General features: G+C 35.5%; 1 protein-coding gene across 7 annotated transcripts in view; it reads right to left on the bottom strand.

Moving 5' to 3' along the window:
• Positions 1-18406, bottom strand: part of ATP9B (ATPase phospholipid transporting 9B (putative)) — a 332144-nt gene that overhangs the window by 111475 nt on the left and 202263 nt on the right. For all 7 annotated transcript variants that reach the window (XM_074987543.1, XM_074987544.1, XM_074987549.1 and 4 more), the window contains exon 12: positions 7237-7397. In XM_074987543.1, the coding sequence (XP_074843644.1) occupies positions 7237-7397 (161 nt within the window). The remainder of the gene's footprint in view (positions 1-7236; positions 7398-18406) is intronic.

Here is an 18406-nt window from a genome sequence, read left to right as displayed (position 1 = left end):
CCTCTTGTTATTTAAAAGACCTCTAGTTTGTTCTTAGGCTGTACCTCTTTTGGGCTGATCAGTGATGTATGTCATCAAGGTGAGGTTTAAGTTGATTAGACTAATTATTATAGTGACATTCATTTTATAGTTAGATTAATTTAATTTTGATCTTTCCATTATTTGTGCCATAAGGCTTTAGTTGTTCCTTTATCTGAGCTTGGGAACTTCTTTCCACCCACTTTCCACTACAAATTTTGATAGGTGAGATTCCAAAAATTACAGAAAGCAAGGCACTTTGCTTACTTTCTTCCCACTATCAATTCATGGTACTTTTTTTTGTATTTATATTTCATTTGTTAGATCAGGCACGTCAAACTCAAAGCCTACTATGGGCTGCCCAAATTACTGATAGCTTTGAGGGCCACCAAAGAAAATGTACTTCTATCAGAAAGTCGTAATTATTTATTATTATAGATTTTGTTTTAGGTATATTTTATAATTTTTTCAGGTCTTGTTTGAATATAATTTAAATTGAGAATTTAATAATATGCATTTCATTGTTTTATAATTTTATTAATAGCTCAGAAAATTTGAGAAAAAAGACACACCTAGCAGTGAGGGAACAAAGACAGAAAACACTGATGATAAAAGCATACCAGGGAGAAAAGCCAAATCAGAAAACCAAAACATCTTGAAGAAAGAAGGGACAGATGGTTTTGCAGTGAACATTCAAAGCCAGGTATCAGGACACCCTTCATTCTCTGGATAGCTCTGCACTCTTTGGTTGCATCTACACTGGCCTGCCCTTCCAGAAGGGGCATGCTAATGAGCAAAGGGGAACATTTAAATGAGGCATAAATTTAAATATCTCATGCCTCATTTGCATATTCCCATGAGATCTCACTTTCAGAAGAGACTTTTCTGGAAACAAAGTTGTTAGGTAAATGGGGTTCCTCTGGAAGGAAACCCCCCTTCTGGAAGACCTCTTATTCCTCAGCACCTATTCTCAGTGTACCATGGCTATTAGAACAGCAAAAAAACAAAACAAAACAAAAAAAACCAAGGATCTAAAAGACTGGGACAGAAAATGAAATTTTTATCTGCTACACAAAAGCATTGATATACTCGCTCCCAGAAAACTTTTTTCCCCCAGTTCTAATCATCTTATTTCAAATAAGATACAGAAGAATTACAGAAGACTGCAATGAATGAATGGTGAGACTTTCATATCACGAGTGACTGAATGGGTAGACTTATTAATTTCAAGGGACGAAGAAATGACACATAATAAAAGCATACAAAATAAATGAGATGTTCCCCTAGCTGTTCCAAGGCATTGTTAATTCTTCCTCCACGTGACTAGGTAGTTAAAACTTACTTGGTACATGGCACCTTCAATGATTATGTCCAGTTTCTTGCAGAAGAATTTGATGCACTTTAAAATGGGACATTGATTTAACTGGAGTCAAATGCTGCATTTTGCCACTGAAAAAATTTCTGGTGGAGAAGGTGGTGTTGTAGGACACATCAAAAATAAAGGTAAGGAAAAATGGGATGCCCATGAGCAGTAGCTGCAGAAGTTGTTTGTTGTCCTGGTCTTATGGGTTTAAGGCCACCTAATAAAGTCACAACCATCAAGCACATTATAAATACTGTATGGTATATCTGATAAGAACCAGTATTGTCTGTTGCCATTGGGAAAATCATAATATGACTGCAGCTGCTCCAGACTGTCAACAGAATTTTTTAGTTCTGCAACACATGAACTGCCAGTAACCAAAGACATGGTATAAAGTGCAGGTTTTTAACAGGAACTGACAGAATTTGAAATAAAACCAAGAAAATAGCCACAATTCAATACCTGTATAGCTGATACATTAGCTACCTACAAACCACCTTCCCTTCTAAAATTTCTAATGGTGGCTTCCAAAGGCTCAATAGCTAAGCTAAATAGGACTGCAGAAAGCCTCCATTCAGCAGCATATTGGCAACTGATCTTACATACAAAGGTGACAATTATTTTAAAATTTCCAAACAAAATTTGATGAGGATTGACAAGAGGTAGGATCACTTAACCCATCTAAATGCCATGTGTGCCACATAAGGTAAGTAACATTTTTTCATGTAGAGTAAATAGATGAGACTATTATTACTAGCTGTATGTTGTCCTCAATGAATTAAGCTTCTATGACATATAGGCATAAGCAAAATATCAAAACCAAAGCACAATCATCCATTCATCCCCAAAACTTCAGAATAACCCACCAGAAATGAAATCTATCTTAAAAAATACACACCCCAGTTCAAAAATAAATATCAAGTCTTATCATGCTCTCCCATCTCAAATGCCGATATCAACAGATGACCAGACGCTCAGATGTCCAGAAGTCTGACAGGTTCAAGCTATTTTGAACCAAGGAGTTCAACTGTGCTACAGAGTCAAGAGCCCTTCACAGAATGCTCTGCTAGTACAATGTACACCTCTATAAAGTAGCCTAAACTGAAAATGATAAAGGCACACAATATGAAAAAAGGAATGCATCCAAAAGTAACTAGTACCACCCTAAGCACTTGAAGAGGGAAAAGGCATTCCTGGATACTGCTGCCACATAATCATCTACTCATAATTAGACAAGATGGAACCCAAAGGCATCCCATGGCAGCACCATTTGGCATGATGAACAATTTCCAAAATACAGCAACAAATGAACGGAGCCACTCAACAGGAGGCCTATCCACACACACTAAAGTCAACATATTAGTGAACACCACTTAAGGATCAAAAGAATTAAAGACCATGGTCAAAGGGACAAAAGCCCTTGCATCAGACCCAAGTCTGAACCCAGAATCACAAGTATCAAAGAGATTTGAGGCATTGAGATGTATTTAGCTTACTCAACGCAAAATCTTCTCTGTAAACGTAACCAGTATTTGAAGACTAGTCACTGGAGAACAGTCAGTCAAGTCGTAAGCATAAAGTGATGATCTGCTTATCAAAGGCAGCACCAAAACTTTTGTACTTCTTCCAGTTTCAAGAAGCAGTCACAGTGTTCAGCAAAAGTGAACCCATTAGCCAGGAGGGACAAGATCAAAGGATAAGTTGCTGAATGGAAGGGTTTTAATACTTTCAAAACCTAAATGAATGTTTTCATTTATGATCTTGACATGAGAGACAAGAACTTCAGCTATAATCTTGACATTGTTATTAAACAGCAATATGTCTGTGATGGAGACTCACATATGACAATCTTCTCTCTATGTAGCCAAGTGACAATATCCTCAGTAATGGTAACAAATATTTGAACACAGGTGCTGAGATGATCTTGGAAAAAGATAGAATGGACAAGGATTTTATTTAGAGCAAATGCTTCAGTGTTCCCAGTGACTCCACAGAAATCTACAATATATTTTAATGCCCCTCAGTCTGCCTCTGACAGAACAGGGAGCTTAAAGATATAGTGGAATGCTTGCATTTCCTGTATGTTCCACCACCTTGTATCAATATAGGGGTCAGAGAAAAGACTAGATGGCTCTTTCAGTATTGGACTTGTTTGCCAAGGATCTGTCTCCTCTACCCTATTCACTGTGATGTTTTGTGTTTGTTCCCTCCCCCAAAAACACAGGGACATAGATGATAATCTGTTTAATTGCTGCAATGCAAAAACCTGCTGCAGCTCAGATGAATCAAATATATTTTTATTTGAAGTTTTGCTGACCTGTCTGTTTATTAACCTATAGAAACACCAAAATAATTCTCAATACAAACATGTCTTGTTTGTAACAGATTTTCCTGCAATTGAACTCCTTTGCCTATGGAGAAGAGTTCAGTTATTTTCCCCCTCAATTCCTGATATTAATATTTTAAAAGCATCTCACAGTAAAAGAGAAGACAACTCCTGCCTCTCCATTGTCGTCATTCTCAGAATTATGATCCCAGGATTTTACTGTCCAAGGTACAAGCTTGAAATAGTCTTCACCTTCCATGTCTAACATGCTGAGGAGAGGAAGAGAAGTGTAGTGACATTTGAACTACACTATGATCTGAGCTGTTTACTTGGTTGAGTGGGTGGTGACCTTATACAGGGCTGACTCAAGATTAAAAAAAAGTCAGTGTGGGAGTAGATGTGTGTGTTGGAAAAGAAAGTCAGCTCTCTGCTAGATTCCTGTCTGTTCTTCCTTCAGATATCAATATGCTGCATCTCAGATCTTGGTCAGGTATCTTTCCTGACAGCACTTCTTGTCAGACTCTCTCATGTTCGTGATAGAATTAACTCTATTACTCAATCAGAGAAGGTACTTTAAAATAATTAAAAATAGTATTTAGAGTGATATGCCATGACAGTATATTGCAAATGGAGAAAATGCAGCCGGTTCCCTGGTCAAGTAGTTCCTCCTTCCTGGGCTGAGAAAACATAGTTATAATAGGTGGGCATTCAGAAGTGCAAATGTGATAGACTGCTCCTCTGAAAGCAACTGAGTTATCACAGAGCTACTCTACAGTGCTATGAAAGCACACATGCTGCTCTTTTAGGGGAGAAGAGGAAAAGATTGTGCCCTTGATGGACCGGCCATAGAATTAAGCATTATGACAACCAGAGGCTAGGAACCTCCTATATGTGCTCCTCTCAATTTCAGCTTCATCCAGGACCACCCATGCTCACAGAAGAGGACATGGACTCACTACATAAGAATTCAGTATGATAACAAGCAAACCCCTCAATTCAACCCTGTAACAAGATATATTTGTTCTCTATGTATGAAGATTGAGACTAAATATATGTATCTAATGGAAAAGGACACATTTAGGAAATAGTATTTTATAGGTATTTTAGAGAATATTGGAAACAGTGGAGATTTAGGGGTTCTCCTAGGTAGCATCTGAGCTAAAACTTGTCCTTGATAGTGTCCCTTTCAACCAAAACATCTCTGTACACATTTGTGTGCCCTCTTAAACTATCTAAGTATATGATGGCTTAAAATGAAGGCTAAGCTAAAAATGAAGACTCTTGTGGAGCAACATAAGGAACTCTTTTTTCTAGCAGACAACCCCTTATAAACATTTCCAAATATTTCTTAATTTGCACATTCAGGGAGAGATGACAACCTACACCCCCACAAAATACAGGCTGGGTGCTTTTTGCCTCAGTAGGGTAGTTAAAACTCTTTAGTATTCAGTAATAGAAAATTAATATATGCCATACAGTTGCACCACTCAAGTAGTAAAGGGGGTTTTATAGATAGAAAAAAAAATTTAACACAACACTTTCAAATGGAGTTCAGATATTCACAGTAAAAAAAAAAACTGGTGGTAGGGAGAACATAACTAGTGCTCTGCAAAGAAACAGAGCAGGGCTTGGGCATAACAGCAAATCATCATGCTTGGCTGACAAAATGTTGCAAGATTCATTCACCTCTTGTCCCAGAAATGTAAATTCACAGTGAAATGTCAGTTTAATTGTGGACAATAATTTAAGTAAAAAAAAAGAACTTTTAGGGACATAAATGCTACCTTAACAGGCAAACTGGAAACACTAGGAGCAACAGATGTTGGGCAGTGGAATAGGCAAAGAGCTAAGAAGGGCTAATAAGCAAAATCAGACATTTTTCAAATGTCTGAGATATTGGTAGAGAGTCTGCTTGTTTATACTCACATGCACCTTCTGCTTTCAGTGGCTGATTGCACTAAAGTTAGCAGAAGTTGTATTGAACTGCTATGTATAACTGAACTTTGCAGGATGCCTCAAAATCTGAGCCAGTTATTGGACACATGCACACACACACAGCTTGGCTTAAGGCCACACTTTTTCTGGGCCGCTCCTAATTCTTGGCAAGATCAACGACATGGCTGTATTGAACATCAGCAAATTCAGTTCCTTGATTAGAGATCACGAATTTAACAGCAGCAGGTCAGGCCTTCAGCAACAGGTTCAAGAATCTTGGTGTAAAGGATTTGTTCGTATAAATAGATGATTTAACAGGGCACACAAATATATACAGAGAAGTTTTGGTTTATCAAGAATAAGTTTTAGTCTATCTGCTACTTCGGAGAACTCCTAAATCTCTACTGCCTCCAATATTCTCTAACGAAATCTACAAAATACTATTTCCCTACTTGTGTCTTTTTCCATTGATAAATATAGTCTCCATCTTCATACATAGTATATTCATGTATTTTTAAAAGAAGTTTCAGATTTTTTAAAAATAGATACATTTACCAACTGAGAGTAAAACCAGTTGTGGGTCAAACTCTGACTGTTCCAACCATTCACATTAAGTGAACTTCTAACACAGGGAGGAGTGCTTGTGAACAAAGATAGGATACCCATAGAGTCCCTTTATTTTCTTTCAATACTACACAGAAAATTCCTTGCTCTCCTTGAAAATATTATGATGCACCAAACCAGAATTTATCTAGCTTTCTGAAAGTTTACAGGAAGCAACTATGCACATTTTTGTGTCTTGTAAACCACTGAATCCATCACTGGTACTTAAATTAACAAATCATCATCTAAACAACTAGTTTTATCTTTACTTGAAGAGGGCATTTCTTATTTCTCCTAATGCAAACTTTATCAGAAAACGGAAAACTATTCTTAACTATGTAAAGCTTCTTGTTGCAAGTTTTACATTCTGTAGAAGACAAGATTACAACATACTTATGTCACATGTTCTTGTTTATCTGCAGTTGGAGTATACTGTACTCATGATTAATGAACTAATTAATTTAAGAAAAGTTTCTATTTGGTTACAGTATCTACCACTTACCAAAAGAGTCCTGGCAAAAGAGGATCTGTACTATATAGCCATTAAGCTATATTCTACATATAATGTTAATGTAGTTGAAAAAGTTGTTGTTATTCAGTATTTTAACTAGACAGAATAAAACACTTTAAATAATTGAAAAGGGATTAGAAATTATGAATGCCAAAATAAATCAAATACTTCATTCAGATACATGTTTTCTAAAATTGTATCCTGTGATATACCAAGATTGTATCCTTATTAATACATTTATGCTATTAAAAGGATTAGATATCCTGATTACTCCAGCAAGATGAACATTATACAAAAAAAATACAACAGTATTGTTTTCTGTAGAGTGATCCTTCAAGGATCAGCAGATTTATTGGCACCTTCTCCTTCAGCTTCCTGATAAGATCAATTTCCTTCACAATGAGAACTGAGTATAAATTTCAAGAAAGCCTCATTCAGTGAAATTAGACATCTGTGTTTCTCTCTTGTTCTTATACATACCTGATTGGGATGATATAGGAAAACAGGAGGAGGAACCGAAAAAGGTTGCGATACCATGGGCCTACAAATCCTTGCAAGGTTACCATAACAATTGAAAGGGCAACTAGAGCCAAAAACAGGGCTTTGGTCAGTTGATTCAGTTCAAGGTCCAGTAAACCAACCTAAAGGAAGCAATATAAGTAAGTAAATATAAGTTAACCATAAGTGATTCACACACTGACACCTTCTTATGCAATTATTCAGCTGAAAGATCATTTCTAGTTCTTTGAAATCTATGTTTATTATGTTCAACAATTTGAATTACCACATATGAATATTTCTTCCACATTTACAAAAGATGAAAGTTTATTGTTTACAGGCCATTAATAATTCCAACAATCACTGTGTGAACTGTTCCCCAAATGCCTTTCAAGTTATTTTATATCTGACATAGAGACCGCCATCTTTTGGTGTATATTTGGGGGGAAGGGAAAGGGAAGTTATTTCCTTCATCACATATTCAGACTAGATTGTCTCCTAGGCAAAACTACTGAATCTATAGAATTTCTCTATAACATGATCTGCTGTTCATTTGCTGGTGTAGGACCACCAGACTTGGTAGAGTTCAGAAACAAAAGCCAGATATGAAGTAACAAAAAAGATATGAGACACATCATCACTGTCTGCAATTTGCAACTATACAGTACTACGATAAAAAGTTTGGAAATCTGAACTTATTTCATTGACTTTCCCCCATCTCTTTGTTTTAGCACATAGTTATTTATTATATAAAATCCATCTGGTTACAAAAGCAGCTTTTCATATGTGATTTTAATTATTTATCTCAATTTAAAATGGAATGTTGATTATTATTTAAAATGGGAGAACAGAAACTAGGCTTTCAACAAGTGAAAAAAAAGATATATATATTTATTTTAAATAACGTGTCATGTCAATAGATCTCCCATCAGCTATTATGTTTCTAATGAAAAGATATTTTTAAAACTGTGTAACTCAGACTCCTACTATTTCCATAAATGTATACTGTATGCTAACTATTTGAAATCCACTTTTTTGGATCATCTTTTAGTCAGTAAAATATGTGGGAAAAATTATGTCAGCAAGGCATGCTTAAGTCCCATCGCAGAGATCTTTTTATCTTCAGACCCTGCCAGCAAGGATAGTAAAACATAACACTTTCCTAGATAACATACAATCTGTAAAGAAGCTATATTTAAATAGTTCTGAAAAATTCCAGCATTCTTGCCTGAGCATGGGCTGTCCCTTCCCTTGAGAACTAGGCAGCTGAAGACCACAGCGGCTGATTTATCAGCTGCATTTAAAAAGCAGCACAACGAGGACAAATATCTTGCAATTTCCGCTGCTTCAACTACTACATAGTTTATGCTTGAATTATTGAGAAAAATAGGTTTTGGATTAAAATGAAGAAAAATTAAGCCAGGGAAGTAGAGCATGTTTCAAAGCCCAGATCTTTTTGCGTTGACAAAGGCGGTCTAAGTTTCAGGCCTCGCTGAGGATCAGATGAAGTCATTATTCATTCAGTCAGGGAAAAAAGACTCAATTACCTCAACCTAAAGATGCTATCAATGAATGCAAAGTGCATATTTTACTCTATTCATCCAAATCCCATTAAAAAGTGAAAGGAATGATTTAATCTGGCCTTCTAGAGTTGGTCTTTTTTTGTAATAAAATAAAGAATCACTGTCTTGCAATATGCATAACCACTACCTCACTTTTTTCCCCTGCATCATAGCAGTGAAAGACTGTAAAAGCCAAGACAAAAACTAACAGAAATGAATACAAAGTTTCTTTTGAAAAAATGCCACTCATGGGACAGAAACATTAAATGTAGTCCACTGCACATTGATATGTAGCTAATTCAAAGCATTAATACCTTTCTAATTGATGAAGACGGATGTGAACATAAGAGTTTGAAATCCAACTACAATGTTGTTGGAACAGTGTTTAAAATCAAGAAGGAAACTTTGAGGTAAAATATTTTTTCGAGTACCCAGTAAAGTCTTCTTTCAGGTACAGCGATTAATTGTTATACAAGATAAACTCACCCCCCCATCTCCCACTTCTTTTCACATTACATTACTGTCATCAGACAGTCTTGACATTTGTATTTGTTAGCCACAGTGAAGCCAACTTTACATGTGAGAACCATTCAAAAGAGGAGGAACATGCTAATGTAAACAACTGTATACTATAATTTTACATGTACAGTAGATTCTGCAATAAAATTATTCACTAATCTATCTAGGTACTTTAAAAAAAAAGTCCAGTCACACATTTCTTGTCAAAAATACTGTAATATAGGTGAATTAGAGAAAATCATATTTTACTATATACCTCATCAATTGTGTTTTTATCAAGAGACTTCTAACATTTACTACCAATGAAAGAATGAAGCTTTTCATAGTCATAAGAACCTGCTCTGCCCCTAAAATATTCATAGACAGCATAAATAATTATGGCTACACAAGAAAAAAGTGAATTAAGTATGCTGAGTAATTCTGAACATTTATTGTAATTTCCTATATTTTTAAAACAAAATTGTTCTGCTTGTCTTAATATTTGTCCTGTTTGAAACAACTGTGATGATAAAATTAAATATGCCATTGGAAATTTCAATCTCCAAGGGAAAATTTGTACATAATGTCTAAGACAGATACAATAGTTTTGCAAAGGGGCTGCGCTAGGATAATGAACACAATAATTGCTTGTATAATCTAAAATGCTACTAATGGCAACAATCACAAATCCATTTAGCTCCTCTTTAATTTATGTACCAAGTTTTAAATGGCTAATGGTTCTCAGTAAAATAATGGTTTACACCAACAAAAAAAGGATAAATATGGTATTCTCCCCCTTAAACAAAACAGACCCCCCTCAATCAATCAGTCTAGTTTTTTTATTTTATTTATTTATATTTAAGTCAATGAATGGTTAAATGGTCTAATCTTCACAATGTAACACTGCTGTATATCAGAAAGCAAGAAGGCCCAACTCACACCATCAACAAAATCAACTTCTTGTACGAAACACTGAAAGCATCAAAAACTTGATTAAGCAAAACATAGAAAGCAAAGCTGTTTCACCTAACCTACCTATAAAGTTTTCATCTTACCAAAATGTTATTTTTCACAGCTGTTACACTGCTGATAGAATAATTCCTCAAATTCGTTTTAATAAACAAAGGTATAGTTTATAGTTCCTGACCAGTACAGATTTCAAGGCACATTTCTGAGATATATTCTTCTGTAAAATTTATTTCAAAAGGAATCATATTGCAGTTAACAATCACATTCTGCACTGATTAACATCATATTGACTGCAATGGGGTTGCATTGCATCTCTAGTAGAGACAGACTTGGCCCTTATTTGCATTTCAATAGCTGAAAATGTCCTGGCTACTAAAACAGAGTCTGAAATGAACTGTTTTCATTCAAGAAATAACAACTATTGATATTTTTCTTTCTTTACAAACTTAAAAGTCACTGTATCTTTAAAGTAGCAGGAATACCAAGAAAGGCAGATGAATATATAGAAATTTCAAACACTTCATTATACTCTTACTCAAACATGAATTTTCAAATTCCTCAGCTCATTTTTTTACATTCTGGGTACAAAGGAAGCAAATTTTTTTTTTTTTAGAAATTGCTAATATACAGTTCTTTATTCCTTCTTGCATGCTTTCTCTTTCACACACATAATGTATGTTCCTAGTGCACTTATACAATGCACATTTGAAGCACTATTGTTTATCATGTCAGTCATCTGTTAAGTTATTGAACCATATGTACTAATGGTAATTTATGTTTCAAAGGCTCCCTAAATAAAATGACAAACCTAAATGTTGTAATCCCATTTCAAATTTTAATCTTTCTTACAAAATCAATATTTACAAATTCAGATTTCAAGGTTTATAAAAAGGTACTTTTGTAATTAACAGTAATAAAATCAAAAGAACTCCTATGATTCAATCCACAGTTCTCATTTTATGCACTTATTTGTTAAACAAAGGGAGAACACCACCAGGTAACTGATTAAAGAAAAAAATTCTAAAATTTAGATTAGGACTCAAGATAATAAGGGAATTTAAATGTACATATTTCCTCTTAACTCATCTTATTATGCCCAATTAATACCAGTGTGAAATATATATAGTAAGCTACATTGTGCACCAATACCTCTCTTACCCTTTTAAGGAGTACATACAAGAGAAAACATACAAGCTGAAATAAAACAAAAAACAAATGAAATCCATAAAATGACCATTCATATTATATATTAGTGAAAAACGTTTCCATCAGTCACTGGCTCTGTTCTGTCGGTTTTTAAATATATCACTTACATCACAGTCCTTTGTTTAATCATAAGGGGCACAATCCCCCAAAGTGTTGCCAAAGTTATTTAAAGTCCTGTACTTTTAGGATCATTTGTCATTTTCTTTATTGGTAAATTATGTACAAATTGGTGAGCACTATACTAACGTTTAGAACAATAAAACATTCTAATGCAGTATAGATTTATAGCATACATTCCCAAAAACACCAGTCGGGGTCTTCAAGTGCATTTTGTGTGAATTATCTTGTAAAAATGTATGTAAATTTCACATTGTGTTTCATACAATGTAATTTCACAGTCTAAGCTATTATTTATAAATGTGCTGAACTGTTTCATTATGTGCTTATAAACCTTAATTTAATAGTTAAGCTAAACTGGTTTGGAGGTGAATACCGATTTTAGGTCTTTTATATTTTGGGTTTGTAATAATGGTTTATAATATACTTTATCAACTTAACATTTTTAAGTATTGAACTATGTGCAATCATTTTGTTATAAAATAGTTTGCATGATTTTTTTTCTATAGCTATACAGAACAAGGTTAACGCTAGAGTTTTAAAAAAACATATATTTGTTGTACTAAGGATAATCATACATTTTAAGAAGTAGGCCACTCAGTTGTCAATTTCTGGTTATTTTGTTTCATGTTAGTGAGCTATTTTGTAATCTGCATAATACACTTTTTAATTTAACTAAAAACACAATCATCTCTTTAAAAATATGTTTCCTAAGGGGATTTAGATGCCTAAACTAAGGCACCCAAGTTTAAAAACTACTAGCCATAATTTTCATGACTTCTAAAAAAATATTTCTTGTCTTTCATATATAGGTTGAACCTCTCTAGTCCAGCACCCTTGGAACCTGACTGATGCCAAACAAGAGAATTTGCCAGACCATGGGAGGTCTAGCAGCATTACCAACAAGTCCACTGCTTGCTAGTAGGCATCCTTCAGTCTGCATAGACTATGGATCGCGCCCTTTATAGTTTCAATTGAGGACTTCATTTACAGCGTCTACTGTGACTATGAAGACCCACACGAGAGTGACAGTCCTTGCTGCATCTCTTGCAGATGTGGTGGGTGTCTGGCAAGCCCTTAGTGTGCTTTCTGTGCGCTCTCTTCTCCTCTCCACTGCTTACTAGGCTCTCAGAAAACATGCAGCAGTAAATTATACCTAAATAGCAGCACAGAACACTGAGACCCAGACTAGTAGCTGTAAACAAACTTTATGGGACCACTGGAAACTTGACAACAGCCATGGTAAGTGGTTGTCCAGCTTACTAAAATCATGCCGGATTACAGATGTTGCCCAGTGAGAGTATGCCAGACTACACAGGTTCAACCTGTATATGATATGCTTTACTGTAACAAAGTACTACTTACTCAACGTTGAAGTAAGCGGTAGCTTTTACAAAAAAAAACAAAACAAAAAACAAATCAAGGTGAATTCAACCAAAAGAAAGGTAACTAATTCTTAACACATAACAGATTATGAATCTGAATTTTATTTTTATTCCCATTACTTCTAATAGTATACATAGCTTGAAAAAGCTTACGTGCTTTATCACCAGACACCCCTGAACCTACAGTTATCTCTTATAGAAACCAGGATTTATTTACTGATAACTTTGGCTGCATGATCATTTTTAACATTAAGAATGTATTTCAATATTTTGCCATAGTTCACCATGTGCCTCAAAGCTTAAAAAAGTAAGCAATTTCCTAAATGCTCGCTATATCACAGTTTGGTCAGCAGAGGGTGCTCAAGGTTGACACTATCGCCTGTCTCAGCAAATCCTCATTGGGTAATAGGGTAAACAGCTCTGTTTCTTTACTGGCTTATGCATAGTCATATAGTTATAGTGTAAGTGCTGCTAGGACAATGGACAGCATTTTTATTTTACTATTATATTTGAAACACTGTTCATAGAACTCTGTTTTAGTGTATTTTTGAATGTACATTGAAGCTTCATTAAATTTGTGATTACACTTTCTTCTAATAATGTTACACTTTAATCTCCACACTTTTACACTTCTAATCTAAACTTTTCAAGGTATTGGTATGGGCTGTACATTAGTAACCCCTATATTCTTCAACTACTTTAACAAAATACTGCTGTTACGTGTAGAAAGAATTGATAAAAATGTACATAGAGCATACATACTAAGATTAACATCTTCTAAAACTCTGATGTCTACGTAGGTCTTTTGTGTTCTTAATAATACGATCTCCTCTTTTGGAATCTATCAATTTTAAATGATCTTCACAAGATCACCCATTAATTTTGAATAATTACTTCAATCACCTGAGACATCTAGTGGCCCTGGAAACCAAAATATTCATTATAATATAATATAATCACAGTGTCAAACATTAATTTTTCAATTGAATCTAATTAAATAAGCTTCAAATTTTCAAACTTAATTGTGTAAAGTTAGACCAATTGTATTTAAACTGCCTGATTTTCACAGTTTCCTACTAAAACCCAAGAAAAACTGAGGATATTCAAAATCTCTGAAAACTCAAGCTACTTTTATCTAGATTCCTAAACATACATTTACATGCCTAACTCTGGAAATCTAAATTGCAAAAAAATGTAGGCCCCAATTTAGGTTTTTCTAGTAACTTTATATTTACATATATTCTACATATACTGTTAACTTCTTGAGCTTCATTGTGACACTACTCAATGGTTCAAAACCTTTTTAAAATTCATCAGACACAGATACCTTCCCATATTCAATCAGTTCTCTTAAAAGTAAGAGCAAGTAATGAGTACTTAAGAGGTTGTTCGCTATGACTACACTTATAAAAAAATAAATAGAGATACACATCTCATAGAACTGGAAGGGACCTTGGGACATCATTGAGTCCAGTCCCCTGCCCTCTTGGCAGGACGAAGCACCATCCTTCTATTTTTTTATTTTAATCTGTTTTGCACCACGCCCCAAAATGGCCCCCTTAAGGATTAAACTCACTGCAAAATGAGGGTAATTGAAAATGCAAATGAGGCACTGATTTACACATCTTGTGTTTCGTTTGCATAATCTCTTTTTGGAAGAGATTCTTTCGAAAGAAAAAAAGCAGTGTAGACGGGGCTTTTTCAAAAATAAACCCCATTTTCTAAAGTGCCCTTCTTCCTATTTTGGGAAGAAGGGCTCTTTCGAAGATAGAGTTTATTTTCCAAAGAGCCCCATCTACACTACTTACTTTTCTATTGAAAGAATCTCTTCCAAAAAGAGATTATGCAAATGAAGCACAGGATGTGCAAATCAGTGCCTCATTTGCATTTTTGATTTCCCTCCTTCACATTCCTCTTTCAAAAGAGGAATGCTAGTAGATGTAGCCATTCAGAGAAGATTACTTTTTTCCCCAAATACCAGAGAGAGTAAGCCAAGCACATACTTGAGAGGCCAGATGATAGTATCGCACAAATCAATGGAATTACAGAAGTGTGTAACTAGAATGATGAAACAAATCGAGGGCAGTCTGGGACTTCAGAATACGTGAATTAATAAAACCAACATAGCACCTAAATAACTGTTACCAAATTCCTTTGCAGAAAAAACAACATTACATGTGAGCTCATTTCTTTTAATAGCAATATTAGGTAGCTTATTTATCACTTAACTATTAGCCAACACAAATATTATACAACACACATTCCCCCAGGAGATTTTCAACCAGGTAACAGCAGAAGTCTGAGATAACTTTCTGGAAGATGACAAAGTTAATCTGAATTTATACCTGAGCTGAAAGCTTGACATCAAATCTTAATTTTCAATTCCACATTTTGCAAGTAACTTCTTTCTTTATATATAGAAAGTGAAATGCATTGGCTATCAATGAGGTTACCATAAGACACTTCGGCCTTGAGAGTGATATAAATGTATTCTTTTTGTTACCTGCCATGTTCAGTCAAAATCTACATAGGAATTCTGAAAAGTTTTCAGAAAACTGATAACAGACTAACAGTTCTCTTTAAAATTAAACTGACATTTTTTAAAAAATACACATGAGAAAAAGTTTCAGGATTCTCTCCCACCACTCTGTACCACCACTGCCACCCAAGAAAGAAAGGAGGTGATAGTAATCCTTTTCCCTCAGGCGTTAGGGCTCACGGATTAAGAACTCATCACCACCTATATTAATAGCATATCTATTTGAAAGTTTGCATGCTGATCTTGTGGGGCAGAGTTAAGATTATCAGAATGTCTGGGTAAAATTTCACATTTTTTTTAAAAATTGTGCATGGAAATTCTATTTATAAAGAAGAAACCCCAGAAGTTTGGTGCTGGCAACTTTATGCATCAGGCACAGAAAGCTCCCGGACAGCAGTCTCCTAAAGGAGGAACAGAGAAGGACCTTCAAGTTAGTAAATATACTGCAGTCCAGGTTCTCCCATCCTCCATATTTCCTAAAGTACACATGGGAAGAGCCCAGCAATCACAGATTATTATTTCCAGGAAAGGAGTTCCCCCTTCTATCTACCTTGGAAATAGGCCACTGGGAAAGCCTGGCACTCCAGCAGGCAGGCATCCTTTATTAAAACCATCTTCTCTGCTATCAAAAGTTTTACAACTTCTGATTGTTATTATGATTATTTTCTCTCTCACCCTCTGTGGCAGAAATAGACTATTAATAAGTACAAACAAGTTAGCTGTTCTTATTTTCAGGCTGCATCTACACTACAAGATAAAATCAATTTTAAGTCATTCAGCCAGATTTTTCCCAGTGCCTGTCCTCACTGTAAATTCCATTAGCTCAATTTATGGACCACTAAAATCGACACATCAAAATCCTAAAATCGAAGTAAACCAATAGGTATATCCTTCTTTTTGAATTTAAGAATCTGAATGAAGGATAGTGAGGATGCAGCATGTCTTTAAACCAAATTCATTAGCGTCCACAGATGTCCCATATGGGCCCCACAATGCACCACATCTCTCTGCTCTGGCTTCTTACATCTCCACTGCTCTCAATTGCACAGGAATTAGGCAGCAGGACCATTACAATTTAGCACCTGCAAGCCCATGGCTGTAGGGTCATGAGAGGCTGAAAAATCTCTCTTTTGTTTGCTAGAAGCACAGCTGTGGGGTCAGTACTTCTGTGTATACCCACTAGTGGCTTTTTTTTCTGTGCTGTCTAGTGCCAGCGGCTAGCCCCCCGTACCATGTGTCAGGTAGGCTGTGGGTGGGGGTCGTGCTTGTCTGGTAGTATGAGAAACTTCTTTTCAGGCCTTTACATGTTGTCCTAATCTCCACACCCCCGCCCTTTCCTCCCCCCAGAGGCACCACACAGTCTTGAGCATTCCCACACCCAGCCACATCATGTGGCTTGACCCTGAACCAATAAAAGGATGTGCTGTGCAAGGTGCCAGGAAGATTGTGTGCAGTGAGGGTCACGATTTTCGGGGGCTGGCTGTAGCTGGGGCTCTTTTAGCTGGCCAGGGAACTTGTCCCTCAGCTGTCACGATTTTCAGGGACTGGCTGCAGCCAGGACTCGTTTAGCTGCCCTTGGGATGTCTCCCTTGGCAGCCATGATTTTCGGGGTCTGGCTGTTTCCCTGTAACAACTATGTCTACTTAAACACTCTTAACATGGCAGGGGAAAGAGGGGAATGAAACGTGGGAAGATGGCGTCATATACCCACATTTCCTTGTGCGGCCAGAATGCAATGGGGCTCAGAACTGTGGGACAGGTTCCCACAGTACACTGAGGCAGCACTCAATTTAAGCTACTTGTGTGTGGCAGCACTAAGTCGATTTTGTGGAGAGCATGTGGGAAAATGAAAATGCTCAAAATTGAATGGACAAAACCCAGCATTAAAATTGATTTTAATAAAATAAAATTTATCTCACAGTGTAGATGCAGCCTAAGATTGATTTTAGATCTACGTCTCCTGAAGGGCTGAACTGTTTAAAACAAAGTACAAGAGAAAAAATGCAGACTGAAGGATGCCTGCTACTACTAGTACAAGGGAAAAGAAGCTGAAAGTAGATTGCTTCCTTAAATTTTCAAGAAGTATTTTTAATTCATTTAAAACCCTTGATTGCAGAGTAATTTTAAACTTTCCAAAATTTAAATCCTAAAAAAGAGAGTCAGATACACTTTTGTTTTCATACCTAAGTCTTTTTCCAGTTTTCTGGGAAACATGGATTTACCCCATGCCCAGAAAATAACGGGCTTTGTTGCCTTTTTCTAAGTTCTTGACTTTTTGTACTTTTTCATTCGATTATACAATATGTTTGATAGAAGTTTCTTGGAGTAATATAAACATTAAATTTTCATTCGCATTTCATTGTATAAATGAGAACTATCTATATAAAAAGATGTAAGAATTAATGAGATTATCAAGATTTTTGCTACGCTTATTAGAAAACAAGAGCAAAGATAAAGTCATGTTTATCCCACAAAAACAACTGAAAAGCAAATTAGTGATCACAATGTAGATGTTAGCTTTTATCACATCACTTTCAAAGTAGCACAATACGACCAAAGCTGGTTTGCTGTAGCTATAAACCAAATTTAAACATGCACTAGTACATGTAGCAAGTGAAAAAATGGATGAAATATTAAAAAAAGAAATTAAAAAATCAGCACTGACATTTATGCAAGTTAGGTGATGGAATATTTGAAAAAGTGACTAATAAGCACCACAAATATCTATGCACCGAAAATGCTTCTAGGTTTACTGCTGCTGAGTCTACATTCAAGGACCACCAAAAATAGTGTGTGCAAGTTGCTGAAGACTTCATCCAAGAAAGCTGAGAAAAGTATGATAGGGAGATTTATAAATCAGGATTTTGTTATGGAAA

This window comes from Carettochelys insculpta, chromosome 2 (assembly GCF_033958435.1).
Source record: "Carettochelys insculpta isolate YL-2023 chromosome 2, ASM3395843v1, whole genome shotgun sequence".
In the NCBI taxonomy this organism is placed as follows: Eukaryota; Metazoa; Chordata; order Testudines; family Carettochelyidae; genus Carettochelys; species Carettochelys insculpta.
The sequence above is the reverse complement of the archived record's forward strand: the minus strand, read 5'-3'. Positions and strand labels throughout refer to the sequence as shown.